Source organism: Cebus imitator, unplaced genomic scaffold (genome assembly GCF_001604975.1).
Source record: "Cebus imitator isolate Cc_AM_T3 unplaced genomic scaffold, Cebus_imitator-1.0 Scaffold222, whole genome shotgun sequence".
NCBI lineage: Eukaryota > Metazoa > Chordata > Mammalia > Primates > Cebidae > Cebus > Cebus imitator.
In genome coordinates, this window is record NW_016107537.1 from 2,039,051 (window position 1) to 2,054,833 (window position 15,783).

Genomic DNA, 15,783 nt, shown 5'->3' on the forward strand with positions numbered 1-15,783 from the left:
TTTATATAAATATGGCCATGATAAGCAGTATGTTATTCTTCAGATTATTAAATATTTATAACTAGAATATTGATATCCAAGTATTCTTGCTTTCTATGTTGACAGATTATAAGAGAAAATAGCATCTCTCTCAGTGAAATCGAATTGCCTTGCTCAGAGGATTTGAATTTGGAAACCTTGTCGTAAGTGATGTATAATGCAAATTAGCTATTCTAGCAACTATCAGATAAATAAATTGAAATATAGTATGTAGGAGTACTGTTGTCTTTGATTTGAGTAATTCCGAAGCCCACACGTTTCTCACCATTATTTATCAGAGGTTCATGAGGTTGGTTAAAGCTCTCTGAAGTATAGAGCTCTTGCCCTCAAAAAGCAATATTGGAGATGTAACTTGTACGGTATGTATTTTTGTTTTATCCTTTCCATTAAAAAATTGGCAACAATTTTAAAAATTGTTTTTGTTGCATATGAAACTATAGGTAAGGGGCAAACTTTTTAAATAAAGGTGACCTGATGCTTGTGCTGAAAAAAAAAAAAAAATATAGAAATCTGCTGACTGAGAAGAGGCACACTTGATCATTCCCAGAAAGATATACGCTAGCTTAGAGAACTGGAATATTCATTGTTACTTATCTCAAATTAATTTTAAAGTAAAATAATGACTATTAAATTTCTTGTCACCTGTTTTCAGGCAAGCACATGTCTACATAATTGCAGGAGCCTGTTTGTCTCTGGGTTTTCGATTTGCTGGCTCAGAAAACTTGTCAGCATTTAACTGTTTGGTAAGAACTATTTTAGTTTACTGTGTTCTTTTTCGTGTTATTTTAACAAAGCCTTAAGATGCTTCTTTTAACTTTGAATTTTTTCTTTTGTTTTTCTAGCATAAATTTGCAAAAGATTTTATGACTTATTTGTCTGCACCTAATGCTTCTGTTGTAAGTCTTTTTATCATTCTCCTTGGGAATAAAATTAAACTTGAAAAAAACTTACCGGTAATCCAGTTACTTATGTATTGTCAGATATCCCTGCTGTTTGTTTGAATGTAGAACAAGAGATTTGAATAACCATTAGCTCACCTTTTTATTTTTGTTTTGGGATATTAAATTAGACGAGAGTATGATTACCCTAGAAGGATGCACAGGTTTCTAGTCCTTGTGACAAGAGAATAAGAAAGGCCATAACACTCGTGGATTGTCATACCTCATGTAATTCTGTCTCAGTATTAAATATTGGGAATTTTCCTTTTTAAAAACTATTAGTATTTAGTAAGGAATCAGTTGCTTTTGAAGCATTGCTTCTCTGATGACAAAACTAAGAGATTTTCTTTCCTGGCAAAAACTACATAGATTTATGCAACACTATTTATAATATAGAAAATTAGAAATGTCAAAGTCTAAAAATAGTTAATTAAATTTGATTATGGCTTATTTATACATTCTTATACAGTGGAGCTACCAAAATCATGTTATATAAGAATTTTTTTGTGGCTGGTTACAGTGGCTCATGCTATAATCCTAGCAAATTTGGGAGGCTGAAGTGGGAGGATCATTTGAACCCAGAAGGTTGAAGTCAGCCTGGGCAACATAGAGAAACCCCATCTCTACAAAAATAAAAAATTAGCTGGGTGTGGTGACACACACATGTAGTCCCAGCTACTTGGGAAGCTGAGGTGGTGGATCCTTTGACCGCAGGAGGCTGAGGCTGTAGGGAGCCGAGATTGTGCCACTGCATTCCAGCCTGGGTGACAGAGTGAGAGACCCTGTCTCAACAAACAAACAAACAAAATAAAAAAACACAACTTTTTTGTAAGTGAAGCTTGCTTATAATTATTTAAAAGGTTAAAAAAATATTGTGTAGAGCAACATCTCAATTTCATTTGGAAAAAATATGTGTAGATAAAGGAAAAATTCAGAGAAAAAGCCAAAATGTTAACACCAATTATCTTTGGGTGTGACATTCCAAGTGATTGTTATGCCTTCTCGATATTCAATATTTGACATTATTTCCATTGAACTTATATTTCATAATCAGGGAAAATGTTTGTATTTACAGAGTTTTTTTTAAGTTACAAACTTTTGTAGTCTTCTAATGATGGCTAAGTTAATTCTGGTAATAAAGAAGTGTAACACAACTGTTACAGTGACGTCATCTCTTCACCTTATAGACAGGTCCTTACAACCTAGAAACTTGTCTGAGTGTGGTGCTGCTGTCTCTCGCCATGGTCATGGCTGGCTCCGGAAACCTAAAGGTTTTGCAGCTTTGTCGCTTCTTACACATGAAAACGGGTGGTGAAATGAACTATGGCTTTCACTTAGCCCACCACATGGCTCTTGGACTTCTATTTTTGGGAGGAGGAAGGTAAATGAATATGTATTTTTTCCAATGCAAAGATCTCATTGGTGAGATCTATAAGGGTGACTTACTTTGATCTTGAAGATAGATGAAAAATAAAACTCTTACTAGCTCTTAGCTCATCTAGCAGCATTGTTCCACTTGGTGGGCTTCTTTATTGTTTAACTGTCAACTTATGGTGTACTCAGTAGAATTAGCATCCTCTCTGACACTGAGCATCGCTGTATTTCTCAGAATAGTCTGTGCTCAGTGCTTCAGTGCATCACTGCTATGCCCAACTGGTTAAAAATTTTACTGTTCCACTAAGCTACTTTCTCAAAAAGGTTACAAAAAAAATCATTTCTTACCAGATCCTGTGACATTTTCTTAGTTTTCAACTTTGTTGCTCTTTTTCCAACATCTGCCATTCCTCACTACGTCCTTTATAAGACTGTACTGGCTTTAGATGATCTGTAATGAATAAATACATATATACAGAAGGTGTACAAATCATAGGTACTGGTCAAAGAGCTATCTACCATAGAAAAATCTCTTTGTTGTCATGTAGATCAAGATTCCATATAGCACTCGCGACTCGCAACACCCGTCTCTGCTTCTGCCACGCACCCCTCTCAATTACTATTATCTTTCTCTCCCCAAAGATAGCTACTATCCAGTCTCATAACACCTTAGGTTGGTCTTGCCTGTTTTTGATATTTAAATTGAATTATATACAATGTGGCTTTTTGCACTTTACTTTTGTTCAATATTTTGTTTGTAAGATGCCTGTTGTATGTAGCAATGGATTATTCAAGTTTCAGTGTTGTATTACATATCATTATATGACTGTACCACATTTTATTGATCTCCCCCATTGATGGATATGCTTCTTGCTTCAAGTTTGGGGCTGTTAGGAACAATGCTGTTAGGGAAAGTTGTACATGCCTTTGATTTGTTGTATATAGATCTGTGTGTGAAATCATAATTACATATGAATTCGCCTTCAGTGAATAATGCCATCAGGGCTGCAGTGCAGTTGTACCATTTTACATACTCATGGGCAGGATGTGAAGTTCCAGTTGTTCCATATCCTTGTCAACCCTTGTTATTGTTATAGTCTGTTTACTTTTAGCTAACTAGTAGGTATATGACAGTATCTCACTGTGGTTTTAATTTCTATATTTCTGAATAATGTTCTTGAGTACCATTTTATACTTTTAATAGCCAACCGCAAAACTTTTTTTGTGATGTCCGAGTCTCTTGCTACCCAGTTTTTATATTTATCTATTTAAAAATGTTTATTTGTTGTAAAATACACATAACATAAAATTTATCATCTTGACCATTTTTAAGTATGCAGTTAAGTAGTGTGACGTATATTCACATTGTTGTGCAACCAATCCCCAGAACTTTTTCATCTTGTACAACTGGCACACTGTACCCGTTAAACAACTCCCTGTTTATGCGTGCACCAGCCTCTGGCAGCCACCATTCTACTTTCTGTTTCGATGCGGTTGACTGCTCCACATTGGTTTAGCTTTGTGTTGATGTGCATGGATTCTTTAAACTATGTCCTAAGCCCTTGGTCAGTTTTGTATGTTGCAGTTATCTTTGCCACCCCAGGGCTTATATTTGCCTGTTCACTCTCTCCCTGGTGTCTTTTGATGACATAATTATTAATGTTTTCCTATTATGGTTTTTACTTTTTTGTACTGCTTATGAAATATTTTCTTACCCAGAGAAAAGGAGATGTTCTTATATTTTATCTTCTAGAAGTTCTTAGCTTTTCCATTCATATTTGGATCTAAAATCTACCTGGCACTGATTTTTCTCTATTTTTTTTTTCCACTGCTATTGAAAAGTTTATCCTTCTCCACTGCTCTGCAGTACCACCTCTATCATATAAGTTAAATGTCTATACACCTGTGTTTATTTCTGGGCTATTAGGTTCTGCTGGTCTATTTTTCTGTACTTGCACCAATACTACACTGTCTTATGAATCTTGGTATCCAGTTGAGTAAATCCTTCAACCTGGGTTTTCTTCTTCAAAAGTGTGGTTTTTTTCTTGGCTCTTTGCATATTCATATAAATATTGGAATCTGTCATTTTCCATACTAAATAACCTGATAAAATATTGAACAGAATTGCCTTGATTGTGTGTGCCTGTGTTAGGGAAGATTAGAATCTGTTACAGTATTGTCTTCTATTCTGTGAATATGGTATACTGCTGCATTTATTTAGCTCTAGCGTGTGTGACCTTGGTCAATAGCAATGGCTACAGTGTCTACGAGTGACATAGGCTTATTTCCCCCTCTTGTTTTAAGACTGAGCTCACTCTTGGAACTCACCTTTCCAGAAGTACAAAAAGTAAAGATGATCAGAAAGGCGTGTGTTTCCTCTCAACATGTTTTGTGGAATTGTCTTTCTTTAATTGTTTAGAATTAATAATGGTTAAAGAAATAGTACTACAGAAATTCTTATTTATTTTATTCTATTTTATGATTTTTGAAATTTTTTTCCTTTCAAAATGAGCCTCTGCATGCCTTACTCAATCCCATCTTTCATTGTTCCAAACTGCATGACTCCCCTTTTTATTCTTTCATACCGAATAGATTTTTCTACCATTCTGCTACTGCTCTCCTAGTGATTTTTGGTTTTTAAATGGTCATGTATACTCTGTAACAACATTTAAATTTATCATAGCTACACCATTATGTTTCTACCTAAAATTTCTAACATTAATATCTTAATATTTATCTTTGAATTTTGGTTTATCAAAATGGTACAGAGAAAATGGCTTATTCCATGCACATGCCAAAATAGATGTTATTTCCTTGCATAATTTTTGAAATCTCTTCTTTCTAATTCATTAAATATATGGACATATATAATGAATTCTAAGTTCTTATTTAATACTCTAATTATTTTAAAAACCAGGGAAAGAGATTTGGGTATATATGTGTGCATATTTGTGTGTAATAAAAGTATTTATATTCAGTAGTTCTAGAAGTGGTTTTATATGATGTCCTATGCCATCTTTATTTCAAAATATTTTTTAGAAAAACTCTGGAACTTTAGATTAATTTGCCTGTTTGCTGTACTAAATTTGAGCAACAATAAATTAATTTAAGGAAAATTTCAATAGATCCTTTACTAAGAGAATATTTTAAAAGTCTATAAAACTTTATCTTAAAAGTTTATCATATTGGTAAGAAAAGAATTTATATTTAGAGGAATAGTTGTTTATACATTCATTGTAACTTTTTAGTAATAACTTTTGCTCTTTCATTTAATCAGTCATTCTAAAGGAATCCTCATGCTTTACAGAAACAGAAAAAACTATTTACATACCAACTAAAATATCCTATATTTTTGAAAGTCAGATTTATAACTGTATAAATAGGCATATATATTAATAAAATTGGATAAGAAGGTAGCATACTTTATACATGACTCTTCAATATTTATAATTTCTAGGACTGCATTCATGGTCTTCACTACTGTGTTATTTTAGGTAAAACCTTGCTTTAAGTGTTGAAATTTAACATTTATGGGTTATTACTTTGGCTTTAAGTAGTGATGATCTTGAAATGGCCTAAAGACTAAATGAAAAGTGGAATGTTCACACCATTGACCTTCTTGTGTTTTGAGGGCATCTTATCAGTATGCCTTACTATACCCCAGTTTCCTGGTTCTCAAGAATGCCTTGAAAGTATGTGCAATATAACCTGCAAACTTACTTTGCAGGTACTCTTTGAGCACATCAAATTCTTCCATTGCCGCTCTTCTCTGTGCCCTTTACCCACACTTCCCAGCTCACAGCACTGACAACCGGTGAGTCTAGTGATTCTGTCCTCAATGTACTACTTCTTAAGTTCTTGGGATCCTTTGGTTGTGTTTTGGTTTCATGAAGTATTTCCAAATTAGCATTGCTCTGTTCTTGAACTTAGTTATATTCCTGGCTAAATCTTTTAAGTAGATTCTCTCACAAAGTATTAGACCAGAGGAAAACTTTGGACACCTGATGACTGACCAGTCTTCCGCCATTCTCAGATCTATAGAACTGCTCTAAACCCAGAAGGAGGTCAGATAAAGTTGTCTTTAGGCAAAAAAATCATCAGATAAAGGGTAGTTGCCCAGGGAAGTTCAGGATACTTTTTTGTGCTATAATTATTTAATTTCAAGAGAAAAATTTGTCTAATTTAGTGGCAGTGTCTGTATGAGTTCCTTTTTTTTCTTTTCACATAAATGCTGAGACATTTTGTATAAATGACATAGAAGGGACAAGAAAAGCAAAATACAGCAAAAAATCAGAGACATTTGAGAAGTGGCAGTGAGGAGTAGAACTTCAAACCACGTAGAAGCAGTTAAAAGCTTTGCCTTTTAGGATATAAGGAACCGCCAATACCTCAGTTTCCCTAGATGTAGTTTGAGATATAGCAGAACTCTTGTAGGTGGGGGAAGGGAAGAAAATAGCCCCTTATAAGACACCTAAGCACTGTGCTTAACAGAAGACATCCCCTATTGTCTGCCCAAAGACAGATCAAGAGCCCTTTATTATTTAGGGGAGAAGGGTCAGGAGCACTTACCACAGTACCCTAAGCCATCATTTTAAACTGCACTATAATGTATAACCAAGGACAGAAGAAAGATAGCTGTTTTACAAAAGTAGCCTAATCTGAAATCCATACTCTGATGGTAGGTGCAGCATAAGAATATTGTTAAATTAATACACCTCTGACATGTGGCCCTCATGCCTGTCATTTAGGAAAGATATTTTGAGTTGTTAAAGCCAGTTATTGGCTAGGGTACAGTGGAGAGCCATACTCACATATTGCTGGTCATAGCTGTTTGGCTTAGCTATCGTAAACAAAGCCATTTGGTGACAAGATCTCTGGGTAATTTATTAGTGTCAGTTTTTTCTGATCTTTATTGATTTTATTTTTAATAGATTTATAGAAGTAAATGTATTTGAATAAGAAGGAAGTTGTTGTCTATAAAGCTTTTTAAAATTGAAGTCTTATTTTATTCTTCTTTTTTCTTGTTTTGAGATGGATTCTTGCTCTGTTGCCGAGGCTGCAGTGTAGTGATGTAATCTCAGCTCACTGCAACCTCTGCCTCCTGGGTTCAAGTGATTCTCCTCCCTCAGCCTCCCAAGTAGCTGGGATTACAGACATGTGCCACCAGTCCTCGCTAATTTTTATATTTTTAGTAGAGACGGGGTTTTATCTTGTTGGCCAGGCTCATCTTGAACTCCTGACCTCAGGTGATCCACCTGCCTCAGCCTCCCAAAATGCTGGGATTACAGGTGTGAGCCGTTGTGCCCAGCCTGTCCTTTTCTTATGAGATCTTAAAATATAAAAACTTTTTTGTTTTTACATTGTAAAATAGAAATCTTAGTGTAAAAAACTTTTTGAGAACCCAAAAGAAAAATACTGCCATACCCACATAGATGTTTGATATTTCAAGGACGTGTGTGTGTGCAAGCGTGTATGTAGAACTTTGCTGTCTGAGAAGAATTAACATCCTGTCTTCCCTCTTCTTCCCTATCCTTAAGGAAAAAGAAAAAAAAAGAGAAATAAATCTCTTAGAAGATAAAAAGAGATGCCTGTGTTAAGTAGAAAGGGATATTTGAGAGTAATTGATTTTATAAGTGATCAATGTAAATATTTTCATGTTCTGATACTTTTTACCTTCCTCTAAAACCTCTTCACTGTAAAGACTAAAGTAAAGAATTATTGGGTCAGAGATCAGTTATATAGAATTTTTAAAAGATAATTTCTCCATTACTTTTTAGTAGAAGCTCATCTGTCTCTAGATTTCTGTTGATTTGAAGATACTGCTTGAGCTTCTGTCCTGTCTTAGCTTATGGGCAACAGCAGATTGCAGAGCTCGTATTGTCACACTCGTTTGTTCCCCCCACAACCCGTCTGTTTTGTGAGCAGGTATCATCTCCAGGCTCTCCGGCACCTCTATGTGTTGGCCGCAGAGCCTAGGCTTCTAGTGCCCGTCGATGTGGACACAAACACGCCCTGCTATGCCCTCTTAGAAGTTACCTACAAGGTATCTCTCCCTGTCATTTACTTGTAATTTTATTACCTCTCATCCATCTTTGCAGGTCATAATATTTCAAATGTGTTGTTCAGTAAAAGGTGACAAGTAGTGAGTTGGACTTATATAAAAATGGAAGCTTCCAAAGTTGTTGTGTATACTGCCAGGCCATTCATGCTTATTTATATTCTCTGGGTATCATTTTTTAGGGATTATCTGCTACTCTTTTGTCGTTAGAGCTTATAGTTTGAAAATGTCCCTGTTAACTTTACATGACCAACAGTAGTGTTCAATAAAACTAATTGATTTAGACCCATTCTTAGATTTGTTAGCTGAATACTTTAAAACTCAAAACTGTGATTTGATGAGAGCTTTTATTTAGATGCACAAATAGATTACAAGTTGTATGTCCTTCTTTTATTCAGGAAATTATTAAGTACCTTCTGTGAATGAAAACTGTGCTAGGCTCTGGGGTACAAAATGAAATGACATTGTCATATTCCTTAAGGAACTTTTGTCCCCTGGGGAGCCAGGCATGGATACAATGAGAATAGAGTGTGATAATTGGAGATGTGTGTGGAACGCGGGGGAAGCAGAGGAGAAGCATCCTCACTTAGCTATTAGCTATGGGGTTGAGGAGGCTGTCACAGTGGACAGTGTTTGAACTAGGGCTGGCCACTGAGTGGAGCTCCTTCCCAGTGGAGAGGGCAATGTGCGGAAACCCATCAGCATTGGAGCACAGCCTTCGGTCCTGCTGGCCTGTGAGGAGCAAGGCTTGACGGGGTGGGAAGTGACACACTGTGAGGAATTTAGACAAAAATTTGAGTACCAGAGAGGATTTTGTGCCATTTAAAGGTCTCTGTATGAACTGCGGGGATGGGGGTGGTATAGTGTGGAGATGTTTCTTTGTTGTTTCCACTGACTACCTAGTGAATTGTGGCTGGACTTTTACATTTGTAAAGGGCACTCAGTGGTACGAACAAACCAAAGAAGAATTGATGGCTCCTACCCTTCTTCCAGAACTCCATCTTTTGAAGCAGGTAAGTTGCTTTCTTCATGTGTGGTAGCAGATAAGAAAGCTGCAGCAGGAGGATAAGTCAGGAAGAATAGAGCAAGTCTTGTCTTACAGATCTTTATTGATAGCTTAGGTGGCCTCAGAACATGATTTACATTCATTTTTTGTCTGGAAACGAAGCTTGTTAACTTCCTTATGCCTCTTTCTGGCTGTTATTGTTTCCTCTGAGAAACAGGTTTCAGTTTGTCACATGAGCATGTTTTTCAGCTTTGGCTTGATTGTGTTTACGTTTGTCTTGGCAGATTAAAGTTAAAGGCCCAAGATACTGGGAACTGCTCATAGATTTAAGCAAAGGAACACAACACTTGAAGTAAGTACACTGAATTTCTGAGATACACATTTTGGGAAGTGAATAGAAGTATATAGGAAGGTATTAATTACAGATTATTATCCAGAATGTGACTCATCACCCTTTAATCTCATCCAAGACAATATGTAGGGTGTATCTTCTGTAAAGCAGTCTGTATCTTTGAAACAGGACTTGTGTTAGAAAATGAAAGTTTTAATTTTGAAATCAAACCCTAAATAGGTGTATTTATTTATTGAGAAACTTACACTGATTTGTGACAGTAATGGACTTATCTCTTGATATATTAACATAAGATTTAGTTTAAGAAAGTTTATTAGTCCATTTTCACACTGCTATAAAGAACTACTTGAGACTTGGTAATTTATAAAGAAAGGGGTTTTAATTGACTCACTGTTCTGCCTGACTGGGAAGGCCTCAGGAAACTTAACAGTCATGGCAGAAGGCGAAAGGGAAGCAAGGCATGTCTTGCCAGGGTAGCAGGAGAGAGTGAAGGGGAAGTGCCACACTTTTAAACCATCAGATTTCATGAGAACTCACTCACTATCATGAGAGCAGCATGGGGGAAATCTGCCCCCATGATTCAATCACCCCCCACCAGGTCCCTCCCCTGACGTGGGGATTACAATCTGACATGAGATTTGGGTGGGGACACAGAGCCTAATCATGTCAGAAAGTAAAACTCATTTGTCCATCCACAAAAGGAACTTTATTATATCAATCAGTGTTTGTCAGATCACATCATCTGTTGCATCTCTTTACCATTCTTCTGTTAGAAAGTTCTCCTAAAATTAAGATTGTTGTAGATAATATATACTATTCACCTAGTTTATTTCCAGTGGAAATAATCACACGCAGTTATTTTAGAGTGTTGATTATTTTATACCTAAAGTAACATGTCAGTTGTCTTTAAATTTCTAGGAAGTTTAACAAGCATGTAAAAGTTTTTATAGTTTGGTTCTAATGTGTGTTTTTCCAGACTATCTGTATATTAGCTGTTTTCTGTATTGTTCTGTCCTTAGACTTGCAGCATTATTTTCCTTTTGCTGCAAACCAATTAATAGATATTTAGTACCTCATGTGCCCCAGGCATAGAGCTGGGGGACATAGGGAATACAAAGAAATATTAGATAAAATGCTACCTTTGATGCTCACAATTGAGCCAATAGTCAAAGTATCTTTTCTTCAACAAGTTCCATGATTCTAGCCACCAGAGAAAAATAAAACTTTATTCTAGGCTTTCTCATAGGTACTGATTTAATCTTAGAAACAGTAAATAATCATTTACCTTAGTGGAAAATGGTAAAAGTTTCGTCTCCTGTGAACATGGTATTGGAAAACACTATGTTTCCAGCCAAGAACTGCCAATAATACCTTATATAAATTGATTCCTTTTTCTTTCAGGTCCATTCTTTCCAAGGATGGGGTTTTATATGTTAAACTCAGGGCAGGTCAGCTCTCCTACAAAGAAGATCCAATGGGGTGGCAAAGTTTGTTGGCGCAGACTGTTGCTAACAGAAACTCTGAAGCCCGGGCTTTCAAGGTAGTATTATTGATTGGTAAAAATGCAAAGAATAATTATAAATTGCTAGCTTCCTCGCCCATTGCTATGAACTTTAAAGGTGGATCTGCTTCCTTTTTCATTGTTGCAGATTGTAAAGACTGATTGACCTTGGCTCCATTTGCTTTTCATGTGATGGCCATAATAAGATATGGGTCAGTCTAAGTTAAGATCTACATTTAGCAGCAAGGACAGTCACACTATATCTTGACACTATAACAAATAATTTAGATTAGTAATTTTATTATTAATCCTCAAATTGGTCAAGATTTACTTAATTTCATAGTAAAAATAGAAAAAGAGTTTTCATTAACTCCATTTGAAAACCACCATTTGTTTGTTTAACCTTGGTGAGGGTAAACTGATGACAGATTCAGACTTCTTTCATTAGTTTGCTTTATTACTCGCACAGTACTTTACTGCCAGTACAGTAGTATTTGAAATAGGGAAATAGTTACAATAAATGAGGATAGGAAACAATCTCATTCCCATGGTGAGGTCAGCACATATTTTGCTCTACATTCTTGATTTAGATAAGTTTCCAGCACTAGAAATTTTTTTCCATATTCAGGCATTAAGACTTCTGAATTTAACTTCAGTTTTCTGTAATTCCATGAGCAAACGTGTCCCTGCTGGTGATACATAGTAGAGTAGTCTAAAATAGTTAAGACCCTAAAGGATAATTAGACGGCAAAAGTGAGGCAGGTGGACTGGCTGAGTGGCAGCCAGAGGGCTGAGTTAGCATCCTTTGTTCTTCCAAGTAAAGAGACAGCAGTTTATGAATTCAACTCATATTTCACTTTAGGTCAGCTACATATGACTGAGCCTTTATAATGGTTCCCAGGATTGAAATGTATAAATAGTTGACATTGGTGAATTTTGTTTGACTATTCAGTGAGTTTTTTATGAAATACTTTTGAAGGATATTTGGACAAAGTTTAACTTAAATTTGTACTATTGCTTCTTCTAAAAATTAGAGCATATCTCAAAGACTCTAACCCACTTTGTAAAGAAAATAGGTAAGTTTACACTTGAGTTTGAATGAAGAAAGTATATAAAAATTAAAAGATATCTCAATTCCCTGCCTACTGGAAGTTCAGAAGTAAAATATAAACCTCAATGGAAAATAGTAATACCTTCATATTTCATTTTCAGTCTGAAACTTTGAATGATATTCTATTTTTTCCCAAGTTTAAAAAATTGTGGTAAAATGCACACAATTTATTGTCTTAACCATTTGCAAGTTACAGTTCAGTGATATTAAGTGCATTCATATTCTTGCACGGCCATCACCACCATCCATCTCTAGAACTGTTTCATCTTGCAGACCTGAAATCTGTACCTATAACAGCAACTCCCCATTCTACTCCCCCTAGTCCCTGGCAACCACCATTCTATTTTATGTCTCTATAATTTCGATTATACTAAGCACCCCATATATGTGAATTTATACACTATTTATCTTTTGTGGTTGGCTTCACTGATACTCTTTTTTTCCTTAACTTTTCAGTAACAATTCTAGTTTCTGGTAGGCTTTTTAATTAGTCAGTGAAGGAGGGAAAAGCCTTTTTTGGGTGAATTGTGTAAACAGGAAGAACTGTTTGTTATTGGCCTCTTGATAAATTAGTAGCTCATGTTAACTTGTGCAAAAGCTTCTTGTAACTTCTTGGCAGAACAGGTTGATGAAGCTCTAGCAAGTTTGCACCTCCTTTGGGAATGTGTGACAAAGGGAAGGCAGAACTGCATATATTGCAATTTGAGCAGTAAGAAAAATAATCTTTTGTTATCTTATAGTGTTGTTGTTGCTCTTTGTTTTTTATAGCCAGAAACAATCTCAGCATTCACTTCCGATCCAGCACTTCTGTCATTTGCTGAATATTTCTGCAAGCCAACTGTGAACATGGGTCAGGTATATATTCTATGGTTTGACGAGCTCCAGGACTAGAATTGGTTATTATTTCTATGTATGGGTCACCAAAAACATCTGTACTATCTATATTTATCCTGGAGATTGATGACATGTGCTACATTGGATGATTTTTGCTTGGCACATACAGAGTTGCATAGCCTAAAACTATTAAATTCAGTAACTTTCTACCTTGATAGCAGAAACAACTTAAAGCTTATTAGACATTACTTTTGACAGATGATCGTTTCTGTCATGTACAAGAATGATACCCATTCATATTCTGCTTTATTTTTTTAGTGTTTACCACCTTTCTCTTGTTTTTATGTAATTTCATTAACTGTTTCCTCTATATATTATAACCCTTCTTTTTATTATTCATACACCTGTTATCTTCAAGATTCCAAGGGTGCTTAGCAGATTTTTCTTATTTTTTTGTTTTTTGAGACAGGATCTCTTTTTTCTTCTGTTGCCCAGGCTGGAGTGCAGTGACGTGATCGTGGCTCACTGCATCCTCAACCCCCAGACCCAAACCATCCTTCCACCTCAGCCTCCCGAGTAGCTGGGACTGTAGACATGTAGCCACCATGCCTGGCTAATTTTTTTTTTTGTAGAGATGGAGTCTCACTATATTGCCCATGCTGCTCTCAAACTCCTGGGCTCAAGTGATCCTCCCACCTTGGACTCCTAAAGTGCTGGGATTGTATAGGCATGAGCCACTGTGCCTGGCCCAGATCTTTGATTTAATCCACCATACAGACAAGGGAAGATTGGATGTAGAATTAGATATCTAGGATTGATAGCCTATTGTTTACAAGTGTATATGGCCTTGAGAACATTTCTCAATCTCTCCAAAATGTAGTTTCCTCATTTCTAAAAGTGATTATAATAGAACCTACCTTACTTATAGTATTTTTTTTTTTGAGGATTAAATGAAATAACCTTCCACTCTCATATTTATTGAATCTTTACTATATATTGGATACTCCGTGAATAACTTAATTGTCATTTAATTGTGACCCTGAGGGTAGGTATTTTATCATTCTGGGCTTACAGATGAGGAAACTGCCACTGAAAGATGTCACATGCCCAAGATTACACAGCTAGCAAGGTCACGAGTCTCTGATAAAGCTCATGCTCATGCCCACTCTTAACCCCAGCTGGACTTTACTCTGCTGCCTCTCCCAAACTTGTTCTGGTCAGTGTTTTTTTCCTGCAGCTTTGTTACTATGTTTCCTTTCTGGATCCTACTCTTCCCAGCCCAACCCAAGGCATACCTCTGTCATGTCCTATCTACTCATTTTATCCTAGTTTGGTCCATGTCTCTCTTCTGTAGCACTTACTATCCTTAACTGTCTCTTGGGACTTAATTTTGGTTGTTTTTTAAATTAATGTTACATGCGTTATACCTTTTTTTTAAAAAAAAAAAAAAAAAAAAAGATTGTAGTGTTACTCTTATGTCATTCATTATAGAACTTAAGAATGGGCCACAGTAGTGTTATACAATTGGTTTTTGAATGGATTTTGGAATACACTTTGTGCTACAAAAAGCTTCTGATTTTCTGCAGAAACAGGAAATTCTGGATCTCTTTTCTTCAGTACTCTATGAATGTGTTACCCAGGAGACCCCAGAGATGTTGCCTGCATACATAGCAATGGATCAGGTATGGATCCAAAAATCTATACCAATTCTGGTGACATTTGTCCTGTATTTCAGGTAACTCACTGAACAGTGTGCTAAGGTGCCTTGTATCCTTCTTTTTAGTTTTCCATTTGCTTTTGGAAATTTAAGAAAGGAAACCATAACAAATTTGAAAGCTCTCAAAAATCCAAAAAGCTTGGGCTTTATGTTGACAAAAGTGCCCCTTGGGCGGCTGTCTTCCTTTAAGGGTTCCCTTTCCTCCCTTTTGCCTTCCTCTCACTAGGTGAGGAGGAGAGCACTCCCTCCCTCTCTCCCATTTTATCCTTGCCTCCCTGCTGGCAAAGCCTCTTTGTGGAAGTCTGCTTGTAAGCAGTTAGTGAACAAACAGTGCCATAGCGATGGCAGTACTGTGAAATTAGACCTGGGTGATGAAGCTTGCAAGACGTTACAGAGTCCATAGGTAGTGATCTAGGGAGTTGGAGTTCATTTTTAAATTTCTCTTTTTATTGCTGTTTTAAGAGAGCCTAATGGGGTAATGCAGAAAATAATGCTTAATAATGTTCTTAAAAGAATCAGACCAATTTATTCACTTTAGGCAAACTAGTAATGCATATGCCTTTTCAATATTCTTTATACCCAGATTTGCAGTTAAGCCTAGCCAGTAGTTTTCTAACCTGGCAAAAATTTGCCTTGGTATCTTAAAAATACAGATCCTCCAATTCTATACCTCATCTCTTGAATCAGAATTTCTGGGGTGAGATCCAGAATCAAGTTTTAAACAGCTCTTTAAGTGAATATAATAAATCCACAGCTGAGCATCTGAGACTCAGTGTCTAAGAAAAAGAACCTTTAATGGTAAAATAATTTTCTGGAAAGCTGAATGGAGAAATATGTTGAGTCAGAGGATAAT

At 36.1% G+C, this 15,783-nt stretch overlaps 1 protein-coding gene across 1 annotated transcript in view; it reads left to right on the top strand.

Moving 5' to 3' along the window:
* Positions 1-15,783, top strand: part of ANAPC1 (anaphase promoting complex subunit 1) — a 115,020-nt gene that overhangs the window by 90,467 nt on the left and 8,770 nt on the right. The window contains exons 33-43 of the mRNA XM_037727201.1: positions 106-182; positions 692-782; positions 882-935; positions 2,165-2,358; positions 6,079-6,165; positions 8,277-8,394; positions 9,345-9,422; positions 9,700-9,767; positions 11,169-11,307; positions 13,148-13,234; positions 14,800-14,895. Of these exons, the coding sequence (XP_037583129.1) occupies positions 106-182; positions 692-782; positions 882-935; positions 2,165-2,358; positions 6,079-6,165; positions 8,277-8,394; positions 9,345-9,422; positions 9,700-9,767; positions 11,169-11,307; positions 13,148-13,234; positions 14,800-14,895 (1,089 nt within the window). The remainder of the gene's footprint in view (positions 1-105; positions 183-691; positions 783-881; positions 936-2,164; positions 2,359-6,078; positions 6,166-8,276; positions 8,395-9,344; positions 9,423-9,699; positions 9,768-11,168; positions 11,308-13,147; positions 13,235-14,799; positions 14,896-15,783) is intronic.